The sequence below is a fragment of the Oncorhynchus nerka genome, linkage group LG2 (assembly GCF_034236695.1).
Source record: "Oncorhynchus nerka isolate Pitt River linkage group LG2, Oner_Uvic_2.0, whole genome shotgun sequence".
In the NCBI taxonomy this organism is placed as follows: Eukaryota; Metazoa; Chordata; class Actinopteri; order Salmoniformes; family Salmonidae; genus Oncorhynchus; species Oncorhynchus nerka.
In genome coordinates, this window is record NC_088397.1 from 39,296,365 (window position 1) to 39,316,159 (window position 19,795).

A 19,795-nucleotide genomic window follows, 5' to 3' on the forward strand; every position below is an offset into this window, starting at 1 on the left:
TTGGGGCTGTTGCTGGGCAACACGGACTTTCAACTCCCTCCAAAGATTTTCTATGGGGTTTAGATCTGGAGACTGGCTAGGCCACTCCAGGACCTTGAAATGCTTCTTACGAAGCCACTCCTTCGTTGCCCGGGCGGTGTGTTTGGGATCATTGTCATGCTGAAAGACCCAGCCACGTTTCATCTTCAATGCCCTTGTTGATGGAAGGAGGTTTTCACTCAAAATCTCACGATACATGGCCCCATTCATTCTTTCCTTTACACGGATCAGTCGTCCTGGTCCCTTTGCAGAAAAACAGCCCCAAAGCATGATGTTTCCACCCCCATGCTTCACAGTAGGTATGGTGTTCTTTGGATGCAACTCAGCATTCTTTGTCCTCCAAACACGACGAGTTGAGTTTTTACCAAAAAGTTATATTTTGGTTTCATCTGACCATATGACATTCTCCCAATCTTCTTCTGGATTATCCAAATGCTCTCTAGCAAACTTCAGACGGGCCTGGACATGTACTGGCTTAAGCAGGGGGACACGTCTGGCACTGCAGGATTTGAGTCCCTGGCGGCGTAGTGTGTTGATGGTAGGCTTTGTTACTTTGGTTCCAGCTCTCTGCAGGTCATTCACTAGGTCCCCCCGTGTGGTTCTGGGATTTTTGCTCACCGTTCTTGTGATCATTTTGACCCCACAGGGTGAGATCTTGCGTGGAGCCACAGATCGAAGGAGATTATCAGTGGTCTTGTATGTCTTCCATTTCCTAATAATTGCTCCCACAGTTGATTTCTTCAAACCAAGCTGCTTACCTATTGCAGATTCAGTCTTCCCAGCCTGGTGCAGGTCTACAATTTTGTTTCTGGTGTCCTTTGACAGCTCTTTGGTCTTGGCCATAGTGGAGTTTGGAGTGTGACTGTTTGAAGTTGTGGACAGGTGTCTTTTAAACTGATAACAAGTTCAAACAGGTGCCATTAATACAGGTAACGAGTGGAGGACAGAGGAGCCTCTTAAAGAAGAAGTTACAGGTCTGTGAGAGCCAGAAATCCTACAATGTGATTTTCTGGATTTTTTTTCTCATTTTGTCTGTCATAGTTGAAGTGTGCCTCTCATCTTTTTAAGTGGAAAAACTTGCACAATTGGTGGCTGACTAAATACTTTTTTGACCCACTGTACATGTTAATATATGTATTCATACATATATTAATTTGCGAAAAGGAATAACCTGTTCACTTTGTCATTATGGGGTATTGTGTGTAGATTGATGAGGAACATAAGAAAAGGCTGTAATGTAACAATGTAGAAAATGGGAAGGGGTCTGAATACTTTCCGAATGCACTGTATTAACTACATCCATAAGATCTGAGCAACTTAATGTAAAGGGTTTCCACCTCATTTATCTAATCATGGTGAAGGTAGTTTATTATTTGAGTTAATGTCAATAAAAAGGTTTAATATAAACGTTTAATCAGGTGGAGTTTGACTGTCCATCCAGAGAAGAAGAAGAGTTACAAAAACTCTGGAGTAATCAGTGTCAAGTGCTGCCAGGTAGGTTATAATTAATTGCACAGTAGCTTATCGTTAGCCCTTAGATTTCTTCTAAATTTTGTTACTTCTAAAGCTAATTGTAATTTCCCCATAGATACAGGCACAGTACACATTCCTGGACTATGTCATGGGAGGTTGCCAAATCAATTTTACAGTAAGTGCAAGCTCTTCGGACACAATCAGAAATAATAGGTTGAAGTTGTGCTTATTAGTTAATGTTCAAAACTCAAGCATTATCTTTGATGGATTGATGGATTGATTAACGGTGGACGTTAGCTAGCTGGCTAGCTGCAGGGCAGTGTAGACTGCGTTAGGATGACGAAATACGATAATTACGCAATTATCTATGATACAAAGACGGCTATGTAGCTAGCTAAGAAGAAATTGCTAAGATTAGACAAATCAAACCGTTGTACTATAATGAAATGTAATACTACCTGCGGACCGAGTGCAGATGCGACCGCTCGCTCCAACCCGGAAGTCGCTTAAACAGAGAGCGCGGTGCATTCAACATGTCATAACACTGTATAGAGCGATCTAAGACAACAACATAGCATGGCAGCAACACATGGCAGCAGCACAGCATGGTAGTAGCACAAAACATGGTACAATCATTATTGGGCACATACAACAGCACAAAGGGAAAGAAGGTAGAGACAACAATAAGTCAGAGACAACAAACCATCTTGGCTACGATTGCATTAACATGTTTTGACCATGAAAGTTTACAGTCCAGGGTTACTCCAAGCAGTTTAGACACCTCAACTTACTCAATTTCCATGTTATTTATTTCAAGGTTTAGGTGAGGTTTAGGGTTTAGTGAATGATTTGTCCCATATACAATGCTTTTAGATATAGCACTAACTTTTTTTTGCCACCCATTCTGAAACTGACTGCAGCTCTTTAAGTGTTAACTGTTGAGTCCTCTGGACATACACAGGCACACTGGCTTTACTCAAAGTTCCATTATAGAACACCCTTTGTGTTCTGTTAGACAGGTAGTTCATTATCAACAATATAGCAGGGGGTGTAAAGCCATAACACACATTTTTTTCCCAGCAGCAGACTATGATCAATAATGTCAAAAGCCGTACTGAAGTCTAACAAAAAAAACTCCCTCAATCTTTTTAATCAATGTCTCTCAGCCAATCATTAGTCATTTGTGTAAGTGCTGTGCTTGTTGAGTGGACTTTCCTATAAGCATGCTGAAATTCTGTCAATTTGTTTACTGTAAAATAGTATTGTATTTGGCCAAACACAATTTTTCCATAGGTTTTCAGAGGGTTGGTAAGAGTCTGATTGGTCATACACCACAGACCAGCAAATATTATTTACATCAACGCAGTAATCATTACAAAATGTATTGTGTGACCTCTTTTATATTAGGCCTTCTACCATGCGACGCTTACATGTTTCACGTAAAGAGCTGAGGATTGCGGGAATAGGAATTACTGCCATTTGGAATTTATGTTGCAGCTTCAGCATGGACAGCGCAATAAACACTTGCAGTGGTGCCTTTTTTGCTGCAGTAGGGAGGAGAGCAAGACCATTATTTAAACAGTGTGCTTCAAGCATCAGACAAGCTCAGTGCATATGTAGTTGACCTAAGATTTTTGTTGTTGTTGGGGACAGCCCTAATGTACGAACATTATACAAATCAGACATTTGCAGTAGACGGGCTACTCCACCATTTTGAAAATAGTCTCTCAGAATGAACACTGGATAGAGGAAGAATTTGCCTTGTCTACCTCATTGTGTTCATTGCAAACTGAATGAAATTTAACAAACTGTTCTGTCCTCTGCTTTTAATTTCCCTCAGCAATACTTTGTCCTACTCATCATCACCGATGGGGAGATCACAGACCTTGGACCAGACCCGGGACGCTATCTCAAGGCCTCACGCCTGCCCATGTCCATCATCATCATCGGGGTGGGCGAGGCCAACTTCAAGGCCATGGAGCTGCTAGAAGGAGAAGAAGGCATTCTCAAGTCCCTGAGTGGTGAACCTGTGGCCAGGGATATTGTACAGTTTGCCAATGTATGTTTATTTTAGTCTGGTTGTTATTGTGCAGTGTTTTGTCAATACCACTGAGAAGATTCACGATGGAACATCACTTTACATCAGTCTAGTCTGTAATAGTATCCGTTGGTAGTGAAACACCATTCCATAACACTTTGGTAAAATATTGACAGATTTGACATACTTTTCTATCTTGAGTTTTTGTTTGGTTGCCCCGCTGTTGGCACTCATCCCATCACACTGTTATTCCGTCCTCTGCAGGATCCTAAGGAAGCCCTCGCCTAGCGTCTTGGCTGGAGTGCCAAATCAACTTGTGTCCTACTTCAAGATGCTGAAACTAGATCCAGTCAATGTTGCTGCCATCAAGACTTAGTGGAGCAAGCAGAACTGCAGTGCTTCGCCCTTCTAGCCACACGAGGGAGCCAACACACCACGCAGGGAAATGAGTAGGCCCATTATCAGAAGTGTAAATCACATCCTGGAATTACTGTGTCAATGCTCATTGTACCTTTTGATACCAATTATGTAACCGTATTTTCTATTTTATTTTCAACAATCATAGATATTTCTTATTCTTTTCTGCTTCAGATATTCTTCTTTCATTCCTCTGAGTCAGGAATTAACAAGGAGTTCAACAATGGTGATGATCCAAAATTGGGGAAAAGGAGGGCTTTAAATGCATTTCATGAAATGCACCTTCAAAACATTTGATGGAATAAAGTAGGCTACTCAGGTAACAACAACGGTTTAACTGGTGGTGTGTGTGTGTGTGTGATATATATACACTACTGTTCAAAAGTTTGGGGTCACTTAGAAATGTCCTTGTTTTTGAATGTAACATCAAACTGATCAGAAATACACTGTAGACATTGTTAATATTGTAAATGACTATTGTAGCTGGAAATGGCAGGGGGAAAAAAATGGAATATCTACATAGGCGTGCAGAGGCCCATTTATCAGCAACCATCACTCCTGTGTTCCAATGGCACGTTGTGTTAGCTAATCCAAGTTGATCATTTTAAAAGCTAATTGATCATTAGGAAACCCTTTTGCAATTATGTTAGCACAGCTGAAAACTCTGCTACCGGACGCCTCACAAGTCTTCAACTGGCAGCTTCATTAAATAGTACCCGCAAAACACCAGTCTCAACGTCAAGTGAAGAGGCGACTCCGGGATGCTGGCCTTCTAGGCAGAGTTCCTCTGTCCAGTGTCTTGTGTTCTTTTGCCCATCTTAATCTTTTCTTTTTATTGGTCAGTCTGAGATGTGGCATTTTCTTGGCAACTCTGCCTAGAATGCCAGCATCCCGGAGTTGCCTCTTCACTGTTGATGTTGAGACTGGTGTTTTGCGGGTACTATTGTTACTATTTAAGCTGCCAGTTGAGGACTTGTGAAGTGTCTGTTCCTCAAACTAGACACTAATGTACTTATCCTCTTGCTTAGTTGTGCACTGGGGCCTCCCACTCTGTCTATTCTGTTAGATCCAGTTTGCGTTGTACGAGATCTTCAGTTTCTTGGCAATTTCTCAAATGGAATAGCCTTAATTTCTCAGAACAAGAATAGACTGGTGAGTTTCAGAAGAAAGTACTTTGTTTCTGGCCATTTTGAGCCTGTGATTGAACCCACAAATCTTGATGCTCCAGATACTCAACTAGTCTAAATAAGGCCAGTGTCTGTCCTTTTGGCCATCTTTTATTTTTATTGGCCAGTCTGAGATATAGCTTTTTCTTTGCAACTCTGCCTAGAAGGCCAGCATCCCGGAGTCGCCTCTTCACTGTTGACGATGAGACTGGTGTTTTGCGGGTACCATTTAATGAAGCTACCAGTTGAGGACTTGAGGCGTCTGTTTCAAGTCCGTTAAGAACAAATTCTTACAATGACAGCCTACCCCGGCCAAACCCGGACGACGCAGAGCCAATTGTGCGCCGCCCTTTGGGACTCCCAATCACATCACAGACGGTTGTGATACAGCCTGGAATCGAACCAGACTCTGTAGTGATGTCGCAGGCACTGAGAAGCAGTGCCTTAGACCGCTGCGCCTCTTGGTATTTATCTTATGTGCCTTTTACTGAGGACTGGCTTCCATCTGGCAACTCTACCATAAAGGCCTAATTGGTGGAATGCTGCCAAGACCGTTGTCCTTCTAGAAAGTTCTCCCATCTCCATAGAGCAATTCTAGAGCTCTGTCAGGGTGACCATTGGTCACCTCCCTGATCATGGCCCTTCTCTCCCGATTGCTCAGTTTGGCCAGGCGGGCAGCTCTGGGACGAGTCTTGGTGGTTCCAAACTTCTTCCATTTAAGAATGATGGAGGCCACTGTGTTCTTGGAGATCTTCAATGCTGCAGATGTTTTTTGGTATCCTTCCCCAGATCTGTGCCTCGACACAATCCTGTCTCGGAGCGCTATAGACAATTCCTTCGACATCATGGCTTGGTTTTTGCTCTGACATGCACTGTCAACTGTGGGACCTCAGACAGGTGTGTGCCTTTCCAAATCATGTCCAATCAATTGAATTAGACTCCAATCAAATTGTAGAAACATCTCAAGGATGATCAATGGAAACAGGATGCACCTGAGCTCAATTTAGAGTCTCATAGCAAAGGCTCTGAATACTTATGTAAAGAAGGTATTTCTGTTTTAGTTTTTATAAATGTGCAAAAATATCTAAAAACCTGCTCGCTTTGTCATTATGGGGTATTGTGTGTAAATTGATGAAGGAAAAAATATATTTATTCTTTACTGAAGTGTCATACCTACAAAACTGACTGTCCCCAGTTATGTTTACATGTTGGCATTTGTGACAAATCCACTTTCAAGCATATTAATTGCAAGGTGGCGTATAACATGAGCTCTCATACAGTGCATTCGGAAAGTATTCAGACCCTTGACTTGTTCCATGTTGTGGAAACAATCAAGGAGTCTGAATAGTTTCTTAATGCAGAGAGCTGATATTATACACCATCTTGCACTTAATATGCTTGGAAAGTGGATATGTCACAAATGCCAAAATGTAAACATAACTGGGGACACAGTCATTTTTGTAGGTATGACACTACAGAATAGCTAGCAAAATAATATAGGTAACTCAATCAATCTAGCCAGCTAACTAACTTTGCTAACTGTGAAACAAAACTGACCATGTAGTGAACGTTTTGGATGTATCCACTTTACAATGGTGTTCTCATGCATGAGTTAGAATATCATGGAATGCTAAATAATTTTGATACATCTGCTGCAATAGAATGTATGCTATGGATTATACCAAAGATGAATAAGAATTGCCTTAAGAGTAGTGCTGTAGAACTTCTCACGGATTGTTTTACTACTCCCATTAAAAAACATATTGTCAGGAATTGCTATTGGTCCAGATGTTGTTAGATACCTTCACCCATTCTATTTTCTTACTTTATAGAGTCGTTCCACATGAATTAAAGTGGCTATGTTTGAGCGTGCCCCATTTCATTAGAACAAAACTTGCATGCATATTTACTAGGGGTGATACGGTTCACAAAACTCACGGCTCGGTACGTTTTCAATACATCAACAAAATAAATGCCTGAAATATGTCATTTGTATTTCGATTTTCCATGTATTATAATAGTTAACATGGGTATCTTGAATTCCCAGGAGCATATGGAAACAAAGGGACAACAAAAAACAGCAGTGCCTGCCTTATAACGAGATTTTCAAGTTTCTTTAAGAACATTAGTTTATCCACGTTTAGGCCCCTTGGTTTTTTCCATTTTTACTAACGACATGCCACTGACTGAGTAAAGCCAGAGTGTCTATGTATGCGGATGACTCAACACTATAAATGTCAGCTACTACTGAAATGACTGCAACACTCAACAAAGAGCTGCAGTTAGTTTCAGATTTGGTTGCAAGGAATAAGTTAGCCCTAAATATTTCTAAAAGTATTGTATTTGGAACAAAACACTCACTAAACCCTAAATATTGTAATAAATCATGTGGAAATTGAGCAATTTGAGGTGACTAAACTGCTTGGAGTAACCCTAGATTGTAAACTCTCATGGTCAAAACATATTGATGCAGTAGTAGCTAAGATGGGAGAAGTCTGTCTATAATAAAGTAATGCTTTGCCTCCTTAACAACACTATCAACAAGGTAGGTCCTACAGGCCCTAGTTTTGTCGCACCTTGACTACTGTTCAGTCGTGTGGTGAGGTGCCACAAAAAAGGACTTGGGAAAATTACAATTGGCTCAGAACAGGGCAGCACAGCAGGCCCTTGGGTGTACACAGGGAGCTAATATTAATAATATGCATGTCAATCTCTCCTGGCTGAAAGTGGAGGAGAGATTGACTTCATCACTACTTTTATTTATGAGAGGTATTGACATGTTGAATGCACTGAGCTGTCTGTCTAAACTACTAGCACAAAACTTGGATAGCCAAGCATACCCCACAAGACATACCACAAGAGGTCTCTTCACAGTCCAGAACAGACCATGGGAGGCACACAGTACTACATGGAACTCTATTCCACATCAAGTAACTGATGCAAGCAGTAAAATTAGATTTAAAAAACATAATAAAACACCTTATGGAACAGCAGGGACTGTGAAGCAACACAAACATTGGCACAGACACACGCGATAACATACGCTCTATACATATACATGGATTTAGTACTGTAGATATGTGGTGGAGTAGGGTCCTGAGGGCACACAGTATGTTGTGAAATCTGTGAATGTATTGTAATGTTTTTAAAATTGTATAAACTGCCCTAATTTAGCTGGACCCCAGGAATAGTGGCAGCTGCTTTGGCAGGTGATGGGGATCCATTACAAATACTAATCTGCAGTGAGCACAGATCGGCTTGCTGTGACAATGTCAGCCACTGTGAAGAATATTTTTGCTAGGGACAGAGGTCCCAGGCACAGCCAGGTAGCGCCTTACTAACATGGCAACATGAGTGTATATTAACTTTTTGGTCTTCCACCATGTAAGTGGATCAGCATCCAGGGGAATACAGTCCACTTCCCTGTATGAGGACACCTCTATGACCTTGACCTTTGACTTGGTTCCCTGCTCCTGGGTCGTGAACAACATCCCCCAAAAGCTCAGCCATGGCAAACTTCTTTTCTGGAAGAGAACCCCTGTCGTTTCTGGAGAGGGGTTGGCTCCTCTGGTATCTGTGGCTTGACCCTGCAGAATTAAATTTGATAAATTACTTTCTGAAGTGGCTTTAAAAATATGATTTGTTATTAGAAATATCTATCAGACACTTATTACAGTTGTTACTTTATAATTAATTGTTAATTAACTAATTAATAAAATGTCACATTAACTAAATAAATACAACACCTGTTGTATATTGGTCACAGTCTCTGCTGTGAGTTCATTGTGACTCTCAGACGAGCAGCAGCATCCAAGTGCAGCAGGGACTTGAACCGGGGGTCCAAAGCGGTGCTCTTGTGTAAGAAGTCTTGGCCACCAGGGTCAGCATATCTAGGCTCCAGCTTAACTCTGATAGCAGTCTTGACATCCCTTACTGCGGGTTCATCTTCATCAGATGCCACCATTGATTTCAGGATCATTGTTTTCATGGGCAGGACCATCGAAACTGATTGAATGCTCTCAGTGCATATCAGTGTTGTGACTGTTTTGAGAGGTTTGCTGTCATGTCATTTTCAGACAAAATCACCATATATTTGACATTCTTCCTCACAGCTTGATCAGTCAGTGTAAAATACACCACAACTTTCTGCTCAAGGTATCTCTTAACCATGTCATGTCTTGAATCTAGTAGGGACTTGGATTAGTTTGGGGTTTGGCAGCTCAAGCATCTCCTATTTCGTCTTGAAAACGTGTGCAGCAGTTGTGCTTTTATGAAAGGATACCACCTCCTGATCTTTTGCTAGCAGGTGAGAGATTGGATTCACTGACATTGCTTTTTGAGATTCAGTATTAATAATGTGAGCAAAGCATCCAATATGTGGCCCCAATCCAACTAGTGCAACTGCATTTACAATATTTCTAGAGTTGTCAGTGGTCACAGGAATCGTTACATTATCCCTCTCCAACTTCCACACTGCAACTACTTCCCTTAGCTCTTCCCCCAAGTTTACACTGGTGTGACTACTCTCAAGGGGACGAGTTTGAAGGACATGGCTTTTTATCTCCCACTCTGCAGTAATGAAATGAGCCGTTACAGTAAGGTAGCTCTAGACGTCCAACTGTCTGTTGTTAGAGCAACAGACCACGTTTCTGACAACTCGCTCTCAAGTTGTTATTTTGTTTTCTTGTATAAGGCAGGTATTAATATCTGGGTAAAATGTGTACGGGGAAGGAGTAGTGAAGCGCGATTTCTGAACCCCGCATTCTCTGCCACAGAGAAGGGTCTCATATCTGCCGCTATGCATTTAGCTATCGCTGCTTTGATTTCTTTATCCCTGCCGGAGTCAGCCGCATATTGTTGGCTGTGGGAAGAAGTGGTTGCCGTTTCATTTTTTCGCCTAGTCCTACCGATTGACACTTTGGGGTGATGTTGGCGCAAATGAGTAACTCGTATAGACAAACAGAGCCTACATGTTGTATAAGTTTTATCTACCACTCGTTGGCAATCTCCGTTTTAGTTTACAGGGAAACGGACCTGAATGATACTGGGGAGTCTTCTACTTCTGGTTCACCAATGCTTGCCATGTTGCTCCTTAGCATTTAGCTAACTGCTAATTCCTTCATTAGCTAATTGCTGCTACGACGGTCCCGGCTCTGTTCCCGCTAGAGTGAAATAACTCTTGAGCGGAGCTACATACAGCTACGAGACGAAACAACTTTTTTTTAAATACAACTTTATTACTATGTGGATATTTTTCCCACGTTAATTTATACGCCATTGGTTTATGCAATATTGTTTTTACAATGAAATATACATTTTCATAGCTATAATACACTGCTCAAAAAAATAAAGGGAACACTAAAATAACACATCCTAGATCTGGATGAATGAAATATTCTTATTAAATACTTTTTTCTTTACATAGTTGAATGTGCTGACAAAATCACACAAAAATTATCAACGGAAATCAAATTTATCAACCCATGGAGGTCTGGATTTGGAGCCACACTCAAAATGAAAGTGGAAAACCACACTACAGTGTGATCCAACAGGCTGATGTAATGTCCTTAAAACAAGTCTGATGTAATGTCCTTAAAACAAATGAGGCTCAGTAGTGTGTGTGGCCTCCACGTGCCTGTATGACCTCCCTACAACGCCTGGGCATGCTCCTGATGAGGTGGCGGATGGTCTCCTGAGGGATCTCCTCCCAGACCTGGACTAAAGCATCCGCCAACTCCTGGACAGTCTGTGGTGCAACGTGGCGTTGGTGGATGGAGCGAGACATGATGTCCCAGATGTGCTCAATTGGATTCAGGTCTGGGGAACAGGCGGGCCAGTCCATAGCATCAATGCCTTCCTCTTGCAGGAACTGCTGACACACTCCAGCCACATGAGGCATAGCATTGTCTTGCATTAGGAGGAACCCAGGGCCAACCGCACCAGCATATGGCCTCACAAGGGGTCTGAGGATCTCATCTCGGTACCTAATGGCAGTCAGGCTACCTCTGGCGAGCACATGGAGGACTGTGCGGCCCCCCAAAGAAATGCCACCCCACACCATGACTGACCCACCGCCAAACCGGTCATGCTGGAGGATGTTGCAGGCAGCAGAACGTTCTCCACGGCGTCTCCAGACTCTGTCACGTCTGTCACATGTGCTCAGTGTGAACCTGCTTTCATCTGTGAAGAGCACAGGGCGCCAGTGGCGAATTTGCCAATCTTTGTGTTCTCTGGCAAATGCCAAACGTCCTGCACGGTGTTGGGTTGTAAAGCACAACCCCCACCTGTGGACGTCGGGCCCTCATACCTCCCTCATGGAGTCTGTTTCTGACCGTTTGAGCAGACACATGTACATTTGTGGCCTGCTGGAGGTCATTTTGCAGGGCTCTGGCAGTGCTCCTCCTTGCACAAAGGCGGAGGTAGCGGTCCTGCTGCTGGGTTGTTGCCCTCCTACGGCCTCCTCCAAATCTCCTGATGTACTGGCCTGTCTCCTGGTAGCGCCTCCATGCTCTGGACACTACGCTGACAGACACAGCAAACCTTTTTGCCACAGCTCGCATTGATGTGCCATCCTGGATGAGCTGCACTACCTGAGCCACCTGTGTGGGTTGTAGACTGTCTCATGCTACCACTAGAGTGAAAGCACCGCCAGCATTCAAAAGTGACCAAAACATCAGCCAGGAAGCATAGGAAGTGATCTGTGGTCACCACCTGCAGAATCACTCCTTTATTGGGGGTGTCTTGCTAATTGCCTATAATTTCCACCTGTTGTCTATTCCATTTGCACAACAGCATGTGAAATGTATTGTCAATCAGTGTTGCTTCCTAAGTGGACAGTTTGATTTCACAGAAGTGTGATTGACTTGGAGTTCCATTGTGTTGTTTAAGTATTCCCTTTATTTTTTTGAGCATTTTATATATTTTCCTATATATAATATGATTATTGTACTGCACCGTGGACTCTGTACCGAACGGTTCAATATGAATACACGTACCGTTTCACCTCTAATATTTACCCATGATAGAAATTGTCTGAATATTAATATTTGACATGAATGACAACCGTTCAGGAGATATCGGTCCTCTAAGTTGGACCCTTTAGCCTATTCTTGGACCCTCCCCCCCACACTACCATGAGACATCAATATCTTGGTCATTGATTAAGACAAAACATTGATTTTGAGGTCATTTTGAGGCTTTAAATAATCATCTCAATCTTCTATAGGAAACATACTTATATGATAGAATTGACATTCCCATTCAAGTTGACATTCAACAGTGGGAGGACCGGGTGTTGGTCTGAAAATCTCCCCCCTGCCAGAATTCCCCCATCTAATTTCCTTAATTTTGTGGCTAGAGTCAAATACTTTCTATAGAACAAACTCCACGTCAGGATAGGCAACCGAAATTAATAGTTCATGTATGTGTGTTGGGGGGTAACCTGTAACCGAAAGGTTGCTAGATCGAATCCCAGTGCTGACAAGGTAAAAATCTGTCATTCTGCCCCTGAACAAGGCAGTCAGTTAACCCACTGTTCCTAGGCCATCATTGAAAATAAGAATTTGTTCTTAACTGACTTGCATAGTTAGATAAAGGTTAAAAAAAATGTAAGCTAAACTGACAACGGAGTAATGAGCAGAAAGCAAGTCGCAGCAATGAAGAACGCAAAGGGAAGTGTATTCTGGCAAGGGGGAGATTTTCAGCACAACACCGGCAGCCATCTTTGTGGTAGTAGTTGGAAGTTAAAATGTCAATGCTATTTCAATTTCAATGGTGTACCAGCTAGGGTCTGAAAGGATAGGTCCAATCTGTGAATTTTATTTGTCGGATTGAAATTACACCCACCCTGTATTCAAGAGTATTTCCGTGTTACAACAAAGTAATATGCTTTGAAGCCAAAGAAGTGGATTTGACGTTGTTCGTGATACACACACAGTGCATTCGGAAAGTATTTAGACCCCTTCCCCTTTTCCACATTTTGTTACGTTACAACCTTATTCTAAAATGGATTCAATTCAATTAATTGGACATCATTTGGAAAGGCACACACCTGTCTATATAAGGTCCCACAGTTGACAGTGCATGTCAGAGCAAAAACCAAGCCATGACGTCAAAGGAATTGTCTGTAGAGCTCCGAGACAGGATTGTCTTTAGGCACAGAGCTGTTAAAGGGTACCAAAAAATGTCTGCAGTATTGAAGGGGTCCAAGAACACAGTGGCCTCCATCATTCTTAAATGGAGGAAGTTTTTCTAAGAGCTGAGCCGCCGGCCAAACTGAGCAATCAGTGTTGAAGGGCTTTGCTCAAGGAGGTGACCAAGAACTCGATGTTCACTCTTACAGAGCTCCAGAGTTCCTCTATGGAGATTGCTGTCCTTCTGGAAGATTCTCCCACCTCTGCAGCACTCCATCATTCAGGCCTTTATGGTATAGTGGCTGGATGGAAGCCACTCCTTAGTAAAGGGCGCATGACAGCCCGCTTGGAGTTTGCCAAAAGGCACGTTAAGGACAAGATTCTATACCAAGATTGAACTCTTTGGCCTGAATGCCAAGTATCCCGTCTGGAGGAAACCTGGCACCATCCCTAAGGTGAAGCATGGTGGTGGCAGCATCATGCTTTGGGGATGTTTTTTGGTGGAAGGGACTGGGAGACTTGTCAGGATTGAGGGAAAGATGAACAGAGCAAAGTACAGAGAAATCCTTGATGAAAACCTGCTCCAGAACGCTCAGAACCCCAGACTCGGGAAAAGGTTCACCTTCCAACAGAACTACAACCCTAAGCACACAACCAAGACAGCGCAGGAGTGGCTTCGGGACAAGTCTCTGAATGTCCTTGAGTGGTCCAGCCGGAGCCTGGACTTGAACCCGATCTAACATCTCTGGAGAGACCTGAAAATAGCTGTGCATTGACGCTCCCCATCCAACCTGACAGAGCTTGAGAGGATCTGCACAGAAGAATGGGAGAAACTCCCCAAATACAGGTGTGCCAAGCTTGTAGTGTCATACCCAAGAAGTCTCGGATGTAATCGCTGCCGAAGATGCTTCTAGAAAGTGCTGAGTAAAGGGTCTGAATACTTATGTAAATGTATTATTTCAGTTTATTTTTAATACATTTGCAAAAAATTCTAAAAGCCTGTTTTTGCTTTGTCGTTAGGGGGTATTGTGTGTAGTTTGAGGGGGGGAGAAAACAATTTAATCAATTTTAGATTAAGGCTTAAGACAGTGGTGTACCCATTAGATTAGAAAAAAGCACTTACTGACTTGTAATTCCACAGTAGCTCAATCACCCAAATCAGTGCTGCTATGAATATGCTAAACTTGTTGGGACCACATGTATACAGTACATACATATACAGTAAATACAAAGTGTTTTTTGTTTAAAGGGAATCCATTTTGCTCCTACTGAACAAAAATATAAACACAACATGTAAAGTGTTGGTCCCATGTTTCATGAGCTAAAATAAGAGGCCAGACATTTTCCACCAAAAGCCTATTACTCTCATTTTGTCCATTTTTTTTTACATCCCCGTTAGTTAGCATTTGACCTTTGCAAAAATAATCCATCCACCTTACAAGTGTGGCATATTAAGAAGCCAATTAAACAGCATAATCATTACACATGGCACTTTGAGCTTGGGACAATAAAAGGCCACTCAAGTGTGCAGTTGTCGTCACACAACACAATGCTACAGATGTCTGAAGTTTTGATGGAGCTTGCAATTGGCATGCTGACTGCAGGAATGTCCACCAGAGTTATTGCCAGATAATTATGGGATCGTCTGAGGAGGGGAAGGGGGGTGCTCAGGAGTATTTCTGTCTGTCATAAAGCCCTTTTGTGGGGAAAAACCTATTCTGATTGGCTGGGCCAGTAGGTGGACCCGGCTCCCAAGTGGGCGGGCCTTCCCCTGCCCAGTCATGTGTAATTCATAGCTTAGGACCTAATGCATTTATTTAAAATGACTGATTTCCTTTAATGAACTGTAACTCAGTAAAATATTTGAAATTGTTGCATGTTGCATTTATATTTTTGTTGAGTATATTTATGAACTCAAGCCTTGAGGAGAAGGAAGCTGTATCTCCAGTCATAACTTTTAAAGAAAAATAGTTTTTAAAGACACCCATGTGAATACACCAGTCGTTCTAATATGAGTAACTTAATTTATTCTAAAAACATTATTTGGAATCCAGTTGACATGGACAGACCCTCAAGGTTTACACAGGCAGGCAGCCCAATTCTGTACCTTTTTCTTATTACTATTTGGTCTTTTGACTGATCAGATCAGCTCTTGTGTCAATAATTGAGCAAAAGATCAGAATTGTGCTGCCTGTGTAAACGTAGCCTATGCGTTCTGTCTGATTGTGACTAACCAGGCTGGGAAACACCTACCTCACATTCCTCAAACATTAGGAACTTCCCCTTTAGAAAACAAAACACTGTTTTTGTCCCTCATTGAATCAACACCTATGTGGATAGGAGATTTTGTTAGAGGTTCAGTTGACAGCATGTGAGCTACTGGTCTCCACACTCAAACAGATCAGAGCTGTACGATGATATCTATTGGATACAGTTACATACTCAAACAGAAACATGTCCATCACTGTCAACCTGAAGAGGATCACCAATTTACCTGGGACGTACGATCGAAAAGTGGAGTTATCCTTTAGAGGTACATAAGTGCAGTTATGTTGAGCTTTCAGGCATTCAGCTTTCATGAATATGTTTGATGTGATTGTCTGCCATGGATGCAACTTATCCTCTGAACATTTATTGTATTTGATTGACATGAAAGTAAATGTTTGCTTTACCTGGATATGAAACCTGAGGTTCAACTAGATGAAAGAGGATAGTTTCATATTGGGTGGTGGTGTACATTTAGTAATCTTGTAGATCCACAAGTATATTACAGTTGTTCTTGAATTCTGGTGACATTTGAAGCCATAAAGTGTTTGTTTATAAATACATTGTTAACAAACAATGGAGTGAATGCAATTTATCCACAAGCTTTTGGGTTCTGATCAAGTTAGACAGTTGAACTAAGTTATATTCTTTAAGAATCAATGGCTATATACAGTTGAAGTCGGAAGTTTACATACACTTAGGTTGGAGTCATTAAAATTCGTTTTTAAACCACTCCACAAATTTCTTGTTAAACTATAGTTTTGGCAAGTCAGTTAAGACATCTACTTTGTGCATGACACAAGTAATAGTTCCAACAATTGTTTATAGACAGATTATTTCACTTATAGCTCACTGTAACACATTTCCAGTTGGTCATAAGTTTACATACACGAAGTTGGCTGTGCCTTTTAAACAGCTTGGAAAATTACAGAACATGATGTCATGGCTTTAGAAGCTTCTGATGGGCTAATTGACATAATTTGAGTCAATTGGAGGAGTACCTGTGGATGTATTTCAAGGCCTACCTTCAAACTCAGTGCCTCTTTGCTTGACATCATGGGAATATCAACAGAAATCAGCCAAGACCTCAGAAAAAATGTTGGGTGGAGTATGGTAGAGTATGGGCCCAACGAATTAACCTGTCACGGACACCCCTCGGCACGTACTGAGCCCCTGCTGGACACTGAGGGGGTGCAGGCTCCAACCGTGATGCCCTCTCTATCTCCACGTCCACCTCCAGTACCACCGGTGCCATGAGACATGAAGGTGGAAGGATGGGGGTCGGCTCGATGGACCGCTCCTCGGTATCATATAGGTGGGACAGCGCGTCGGCCTTCGTGTTTTGGGAGCCTGGCCGGTATGAGATGGTGAAACGGAACCGGGTAAAGAACATGGCCCATTTAGCCTGACGCGGATTCAGTCTCCTCCCTGTCCGGATATACTCGAGATTACGATGGTCAGTCCAAATGAGAAAAGGGTGTTTAGCCCCCTCAAGCCAATGTCTCCACACCTTCAGAGCCTTGACTACAGCTAATAACTCCCGGTCCCCCACGTCATAGTTTCGCTCTGCCGGAACAAGGTTCTTCGAAAAAAAGGTGCAAGGGCGGAGCTTCGGTGGCGTGCCCGAGTGCTGGGACAGCATGGCCCCTACCCCAGCCTCGGACGTGTCCACCTCCACTATGAACGCTAAAAAGGGGTCCGGATGCGCCAACACGGGCGCATTGGTGAACAGCTCCTTCAGACGACTGGAAGCTCTGCCCCGACTCTGCTGCCCAGCGCAAGCGCGCCGGTCCTCCCTTCAGCAGTGAGGTAATGGGAGCAGCCACCTGACCAAAACCCTGGCTAAACCTCCGGTAGTAATTGGCAAACCCTAAAAACCTCTGCAGCTCTTTTACCGTGGTCGGAGTCGGCCAATTACGCACGGCTGTAACGCGGTCACACTCCATCACCACCCCGGAGGTGGAAATGCGATAATCCAGGAAGGAAACGGCTTGTTTCTCATTTCTCAGCCTTGACATACAGGTCATGCTCCAGCAGTCGCCCAAGTACTTTATACGCACCAGAGACACGTGCGCGGCGTGTGTGGCAGAATAGATCAGGATGTCATCAATGTACACTACCCCTCCCTGCCCGTGCAGGTCTCGGAGAATCTCGTCTACGAAAGATTGGAAAACGGATGGAGCATTCTTCAACCCATATGGCATGACGAGGTACTCATAATGGCCAGATGTAGTACTAATTGCGATCTTCCACTCATCTCCTCCCCCGGATACGCACCAGGTTATACGCACTCCTCAGGTCCAGTTTTGTGAAGAAACGCGCCCCGTGAAATGATTCCACCCCCGTAGCGATGAGAGGTAGTGGGAAGCTAAACCCCACTGTGATGGAATTTAGACCTCTATAATCAATGCACGGACGCAGACCTCCCTCCTTCTTCTTCACAAAAAAAGAAGCTTGAGGAGACTGGTGACGTGGAGGGCCGAATGTACCCCTGTCCCAGAGATTCGGTGACGTATGTCTTCAAAGCCACTGTCTCCTCCTGGGACAATGGGTACATGTGACTCCTAGGAAGTGCAGCGTTTTCCAGAGGTTTATCGCGCAGTCCCCTCGACGATGGGGTGGTAATTAGGTCGCCTTCTTTTTACAGAAGTGGATAGCCAAATCGGCATATTCAGAGGGAATGCGCACAAACCTGGTCTGGACTCTCCAACGTAGTCGCACCTACGGAAACTCCTACACACCTGCCTGAACACTCCTCTGACCACCCTCGAAGAGCCTCTGTCTCCATGAAATCACCGGGTTGTGATGAGCTAGCCAGGGAATTCCCAGCACCACTGGAAACGCAGGTGAATCGATGAGGAATAGATTCATCCGCTCCTTATGATCCCCCTGCGTTACCATGTCCAGTGGCACCGTGGCCTCCCTGACCAGCCCTGACCCTAATGATTGGCTATCTAAGGAGTGCATGGGGAAAGGTTGGTCTAACGACACCAGGGGAATCCCTAGCCTTAGCGCGAGCCCACGATCCATGAAGTTACCAGCTGCGCCTGAATCGACTAGCACCTTATGCTGTAGAGAGGGAGAAAACCCAGGGAAAGACGTTAGCACAAACATATGGCCGACAGGAAGCTCTGGGTGAGTCTGGTGCTGACTCACCTGGGGTGAACGAGTAGTGCTCCGCCTGCCTTCCCGACTCCAAGACGAGCTCCTCCAGCACCGGTCGGCAGTGTGTCCTTGCCGACCACAACTGGTGCAGGAGGAAACTCCTCCTCTGGTCCCCCTCGATGCAGCTCCCCCTAACTCCATGGGGATGGGAGCAGGAGGGCCTGGAGGTGGAATCGACAGGGCCCGTTCTGACGCCCGCGGGCAGCCAGCAGGTTGTCAAGACGAATGGACATGTCTATCAGTTCATCCAGGGAGATGGTGGTGTCCCGACACGCTAGCTCCCTGCGGACGTCTTCCCTGAGGCTACAACGATAGTGGTCCATCAGAGCCCTGTCCTTCCACCCTGCCCCTTCGGCCAAGGTCCGGAACTCCAGGACAAGGTCCTGCACGCTCCTTGTCTCCTGTCGCAGGTGGAACAGCCCTCCCATGGGTGGTCGTACACAGCCCGGAATCGGCGGGTGAACTCGGGGTAGTGATCCCTCGCCGAGTCTGGGCCATTCCACACTGCATTGTCCCACTCCAGGGCTAGCCCCGTCAGACAGGAGACGAGGACGCTCATGCTCTCCTCCTCTGAGGGAGTCGGACGGACGGTAGCTAGGTACAACTCCAGTTGTAGGAAAAACCCCTGACACCCAGCCTCCGTCCCATCGTACTCGCTGGGGACCACCAGACGCAGGGAACCGGAACCGGACGCTGAAGCAAATCAAATCAAATCAAATCAAATTTTATTTGTCACATACACATGGTTAGCAGATGTTAATGCGAGTGTAGCGAAATGCTTGTGCTTCTAGTTCCGACAATGCAGTGATAACCAACAAGTAATCTAACTAACAATTCTAAAACTACTGTCTTATACACAGTGTTAGGGGATAAAGAATATGTACATAAGGATATATGAGTGAGTGATGGTACAGAGCAGCATACAGTAGATGGTATCGAGTACAGTATATACATATGAGATGAGTATGTAGACAAAGTAAACAAAGTGGCATAGTTAAAGTGGCTAGTGATACATGTATTACATAAGGATGCAGTCGATGATGTAGAGTACAGTATATACGTATGCATATGAGATGAATAATGTAGGGTAAGTAACATTA

General features: G+C 43.8%; 1 protein-coding gene and 1 pseudogene across 1 annotated transcript in view; both read left to right on the forward strand.

The window, feature by feature from the left end:
• The window catches only part of LOC115135114 (copine-3-like), a 29,200-nt pseudogene extending 22,081 nt beyond the window's left edge, over positions 1–7,119 (forward strand).
• Positions 7,120–15,557: 8,438 nt separating this feature from the next.
• The window catches only part of fer1l4 (fer-1 like family member 4), a 111,982-nt gene continuing 107,744 nt past the window's right edge, over positions 15,558–19,795 (forward strand). Inside the window, 1 exon segment of the mRNA XM_029669422.2 lies at positions 15,558–15,798. Coding sequence (XP_029525282.2) covers positions 15,720–15,798 — 79 coding nt within the window. The 5' untranslated portion in view covers positions 15,558–15,719.